The 5,771-nt window shown below is 48.9% G+C and overlaps 1 protein-coding gene across 3 annotated transcripts in view; it reads left to right on the top strand.

The window, feature by feature from the left end:
* LOC102765089 (zinc finger protein OZF) overlaps positions 1-3,692 on the top strand; it is a 21,509-nt gene extending 17,817 nt beyond the window's left edge. For all 3 annotated transcript variants that reach the window (XM_015559905.1, XM_015559904.1, XM_015559906.1), the window contains one exon: positions 1,524-3,692. In XM_015559905.1, coding sequence (XP_015415391.1) covers positions 1,524-2,926 — 1,403 coding nt within the window. In that variant the 3' untranslated portion in view covers positions 2,927-3,692. The remainder of the gene's footprint in view (positions 1-1,523) is intronic.
* The last annotated feature ends 2,079 nt before the right edge of the window (positions 3,693-5,771 follow it).

Here is a 5,771-nt window from a genome sequence, read left to right as displayed (position 1 = left end):
TGATGAGAGAGAAACATCAATCAGCTGCCTCCTGCACACCCCACACTGGGAATGCGCCCAAAACCAAGGCACATGCCCCTGACCGGAACCAAACCTGGGACCCCTCAGTCGGCAGGCCGAGGCTCTATCCACTGAGCCAAACCGGTTTTCGGCAAGATCTTTTAACGTGTCTTTAACTGGTTTGAAGAGTGTGATGGTGCGTCATCATGAAGCAAAATTACTTTGCCGTGTCTTCTGGCCCATTCTGGTTATTTTATGATCAGAGCGTGGTTCAAATGGACCTGGACATTCTATGTCTTGCACATTGAAATCATCACTTTTTTTAAAAAAATATATTTTATTGATTTTTTACAGAGAGGAAGGGAGAGAGATAGAGAGTTAGAAACATCGATGAGAGAGAAACATCGATCAGCTGCCTCCTGCACACCTCCTACTGGGGATGTGCCTGCAACCCAGGTACACGCCCTTGACCGGAATCGAACCTGGGACCCTTCAGTCTGCAGGCTGATGCTCTATCCACTGAACCAAACCGATTAGGGCGCAATTCGACATTTTTAAGCGTAAAAATATCTATGATATTAACACTTTCAGAAAACTTGACGTACAAAGTTTTGAAGCTTGTTGTCAATACAACAAAATAGCCTACATATCAAAGCGCTAAAACTTCCTGCAAGTGCTCTTTTTTTGGCACGCAATTCGACATTTTTTCTTCTTTTTTTAAAAAATATGTTTTATTGAATTTTTACAGAGAGGAAGGGAGAGAGATAGTTAGAAACATCGATCAGTTGCCTCCTGCACACCTCCCACTGGGGATGTGCCCACAACCAAGGTACATGCCCTTGACCGGAATCGAACCTGGGACCCTTCAGTCTGCAGGCTGATGCTCTATCCACTGAACCAAACCAATTACGGCGCAATTCGACATTTTTAAGCGTAAAAATATCTATGATATTAACACTTTCAGAAAACTTGACATACGAAGTTTTGAAGCTTGTTGTCAATACAAAATAGCATACATATCAAATCACATATATATCAACAGATATCTAACTCCACCTATTGAAAAAAATCCGCATTATTAACCGGTGCCCCTGGTATTCTGTAACATTGACCAACACATGTGTTATGAGGTGCACATTCATGCTTAGGTAGTGTTTGACACCAGCTACTGGTGTATTGAATTTTGCTTGGAATACGACCTTACCAACCCCATGCACAGCTTACCCCCTTCACTGGCAGACAATCCCTGCTGAATGCTGTTAGCAGAAGGCTGAGCTGGAGGTCGGGCTTCTCTTCCATGTGGTCCTTGCCATTTATGGGTCATATTTCTGGTGAGGCCTTCCCTGTATTGTAAAATTCAAAGGCCCAGACTTCACAGCGGCCTCTTATTAATCCTTCCTGCACATCTCTTATTTTCAGCCAGGTGCATGGAACCCATGTATTATGTGCAAAACACTTGAGCAATGGCACTTCCCCCGTCACCACAGTCAACATCCAGTTCCACAACCTTTCTCTCTTTTCAGGTTGTTGGCATCAAACGGATGATGAGGAGGCCTGTTCTGAGCAGAGTGTATCTGAACAAGGGGAGTCACAGGTTGGTGCTTCTGAGACAGAGCCAGCAACCCAGAGGACCCATGTGTGTAAGCGCTGTGTGTCTGTGTTAAAAGACATTCTGCACGTGACTGAGTCACAGGCAGCAGACTTTGAGCAGAAAGCCCTCTTCATTGATGCGTGTGGAAGATACTTCTCTTTTAATGCAAACCCTCACCAGCAGCAGAAGGAAGCCAGTGGAGAGAAGCCCTGGAAAGAAGCTGTGGGTAGGGCCTTGTCTGTGACCAGGTGCAGCTTCTACTTATCAGAGGTGCCTTCAACGAGTAGGGAGCTTGGGGAAGACTTCCTAGCCATCTCAGAGCTTCTGCAGCACCAGGCCCCTCTTGACACAGAGGAGCCACACAGTGGCAGTGAGATTTCGCTGGAATTTCTCGGTGGAGAAAGTTATCACTATTGGGATAAATGTGAAAAATCTGCCAGCCATGACCAGAAGGTTGTTCAACATCAGGCTGTCTTTTCAGGAGAAAGTACGTATGAGTGTCACAAACGTGAGAAAATTTTTAGCCGTATCTTGAACCTCAATCGACAGAAAAGCATTTACGCCGAGGAAAGCCCGTATGAGGATAGTGATTGTGGGAAGCCCTTCAGTCAGAGCTCTAACCGCAGTCAACGCAAGAGGACTCACACTGGGGAGAAGCCTTTCGTGTGCAGTGATTGTGGGAAGGCCTTCAGTCAAAAGTGTGCCCTCATTCAGCACCACAGAATTCACACTGGGGAGAAACCTTTCGAATGCAGTGATTGTGGGATGGCCTTTCGACAAAAGTTTACCCTCATTCAACACTACCGAATTCATACGGGAGAGAAGCCGTACAAGTGTACTGTTTGTGGAAAGTCCTTCAGTCAAAGCTCTTACCTCAGCCTGCACAAGAGAACGCACACCGGTGAGAAGCCTTTTGTGTGTAGCTGTTGTGGGAAGTCCTTTAGTCAAAAGTGTACCCTCATTCAGCACCACCGAATTCACACTGGGGAGAAGCCTTACGAGTGTCATGAATGTGGGAAATCTTTTCGGAGCAATAGTCACCTCTATTACCACAAGAGAGCGCACACCGGAGAAAAGCCATATAAGTGTAGTGAGTGTGGGAAGTCCTTCATGCTCATCTCCACTCTGACGGAGCACCAGAGAATTCACTCCGGAGAAAAGCCATATCAGTGCGGTAACTGTAGGAAGTCCTTCAGCCGGAGATCGAAGCTCATGGGCCACCTCAGAATTCACACTGGAGAAAAGCCGTATGAGTGCAGTGAGTGTGGGGAATGTTTCCGGTGGAAGCCGAGCCTGGATAGACATCTAAGAGTCCACACTGGAGAAAAGCCTTAAATGTACATGGGGATGTTTTCATCTTTCTCACACTACAACACGGAAGGAGACTCAGACCTGTGAGCCTGAGTATACACTCCTTTTATGGGTACGTACACTCTTCTCGCTTCCTCACAAATCTGAGGTACAAGTGAGGCCTGAAGGAGTTGCATTGCACTTGCCAATGTGCCAAGATCTCCTACCCGATAGATGTCACTGCGAGTGTTTGTGGCTGAAACGACCTCACCCGAACAGTGTGCGTCCGTCACCACCCCTGGTGCTCAGGGGAAAGGGATTCTGTGTCCTCATTTCTGCTTGAGGAAATTATGATTGCTCCAAGTTCTTGGCAGGATCGTCATTCCTTACTCTCTGACTAGGGAATGGACCCAACCCCAGGGTTCATCCAGAGCCCCCCCCGTCCTCAGCTAAGAAGAGCCACTTCTCTCAGGGACATGGTGGGTCTCACCTTTTGTTGTCACGAATTGTTTCAGCTTTTCATTCACCAACCTGCACACTGCTTGCTGCACACGGCTCTGGTTTGTGATGTTATGGTAACGGTGTTTTTGCTTTGGTACCTTTAATTTTGTGGGTTCTCTTCACTGCCTGGGGTGATTTGCAAGCACAGTGGTGACCTGTCGGCATGGAGAGTTAACAGATACGGTGGGGGTCCCGAACTGTCTGTGCTTCGGAAGGGACAGCAGAGTGGCAGAAAATCACTGTTTGTCTAATATTGACTTAGTTTGCATTACTGCCCAAGGCCTGGAAATAAAGACCACGTGACTTTGTGGTTCTGTTTTGCAGGTTTGGTCCTTGGCTCCCAATTGTGACTAGTTTAGGAGACATCCAGTCATTGTCTCTCTCTCTCTCTCTCTATCTTTCTGCCCCCTCCCTTACACTCTCCCTTAAGAATTAAAAGAGCTCTGGCTGGTTTGGCTCAGTGGATAAAAGTCTGTGGACTGGAGGGTCCCGGTTTCGATTGCGGTCAAGGGCACATGCCCGGGTTGTGGGCTCAGTCCCCAATGGGGGCAGTGCAGAAGGCAGCCGATAGGTGATTCTCTCTCATCGTTGATGTTTCTCTCTCCCTCTTCCTTCTCTGAAACCAATAAAAACGTATATGAACAATTTTTTTTTAAAAGACCATTCACTCTAGTTCACGGAGATGTGGCCTCTGCCTGCACAACCACCTTTCCTCACTCTCCCGCCTTTGCCTGGCAGGTTCCCCCTGCACCTGGGAACACTGTTTTTCTCAAGGACATGGCAGCAAGGATCCCTAGGCAGGCCCCTGGGAGGGATTGGGGTTCTGTGTCTGCCTGAGAGGAGCTGACCAGGGCTCTCTGTCTCCATGCAGAGGTCTCTCCAGCCTGCTGTTCCTCATCCCCAGGTCCCTGGCCCGCTGCAACTTCTGTATCCAGGAGGAGCCCTCAAGTGCGTTGAGCCCTCAAATCAGTTCACCTTTGGAAAGTCCTGCCTTCGACCAGCCCACATACACACATGAGGCCCACTGGTGTTGAGTCTCTGTTTTTTCACTTTGGGGGTAATTTTCTACTTGAATTTTATTAAAAATAAATCCCCCTCAGCACCAGCACCTCCCAGGCAGTCCTGGAGGTAGCTTGGACCCTCCAGGAAATGGTGCTGTGTATTTGCAATGCCAAGAACATTGTGCAGTACAAGTGCTTCCAGGAGGAGAGTCTTGAACTCAATATGATGTCACATTGAGGGGGTACATTGTTGTTGTCTCTCTCCCTAAATTGGGCCTGTACAGGTAGACCCCTTCCCCTGTAGTAAGGTGAGGGACCCTGGACTTGGGGTATTAGTGTGCTGCTAGGGTGTGTGGTGGAGTGGGCAACAAGGGTGGCGGCCCTGGACAGGGTTGGTAGGGGTGTTTCCTGTCAGCACATGGGGCAGGTCCGTGAGTGGGAGGGCTGAGGGGAGGTGCTAGTGATGAGAACTTGAATCAGGCTGGTGGAGGGGCCACAGCCAAGGGCGGGCACAGCTGAGGCCTGTAAGGACCGAGGGTGTGGACTCTGTTGGGCTGGACTGTTCCAGGCTCTGGAAGTACAGAGTCCCCTGCCCGTGGGAACTGGTGTTCTTGTGGAGGGAAGCCCCCAAAGACTGGGCCAGGATAGCGAGGGCAGGTGACAGGAGCTCAGGGAGGAGGAGAAGCCTGGGGTGGTCAGTGAAGGGCTGGTGTGTGGTACCTTCAGCAAAATCATTGACCAGAAAAAAAGAAAAAAATCAATGCCTGAGGGACATTTACATTATTAAATGCAAATAAACAGTCCAGTGGTTTAAAACTCTTTGCTTATCTGTATGTATATATAAAAGCCTAAGTGACCATTGCAGCTGAACAGACAACCAAACAGGCTATGTGGGGTGACCAGGCCAGCAGGGGGTTTAATGAGGGGGTGACCAAATGACTGAGCAGCAGGCTGCGTGGGGAACCAGGCCAGCAGGCGGGGAAGTAATGGACAACCAGGCCATCAGGGGGAGAGGGGGGCAGTTAGGGGTGATCAGGCAGGCAGGTGAGCAGTTAGGAGTCAGTGGTCCCAGATTGTGAGATGTTTCGACTGCTGGTTTAGACCCAGGATTGGGCCTAAACTGGCAGTCGGACATCCCCCAAGGGGTCCCAGATTAGAGAGGGTGTAGGCTGGGCCAAGGGGACCCCTGCTCCGTGCAAGAATTCCATGCACTGGGCCTCTAGTTTATGGTTGTTTTTTTTAATTAAATCTTTATTGTTCAGATTATTATATTTGTTCCTCTTTTTTCCCTCCATAACTCCCCTCCTCCCAGTTCCCACCTCACACTCCACCCTCACTCCCCACCCACTGTCCTCATCCATAGGTGCATGATTTTTGTCCAGTCTCTT

Source organism: Myotis davidii, unplaced genomic scaffold (assembly GCF_000327345.1).
Source record: "Myotis davidii unplaced genomic scaffold, ASM32734v1 scaffold255, whole genome shotgun sequence".
Taxonomy (NCBI): domain Eukaryota; kingdom Metazoa; phylum Chordata; class Mammalia; order Chiroptera; family Vespertilionidae; genus Myotis; species Myotis davidii.
Note: the sequence above shows the minus strand (reverse complement) of the source record. Positions and strands in the feature narration are given on the sequence as shown.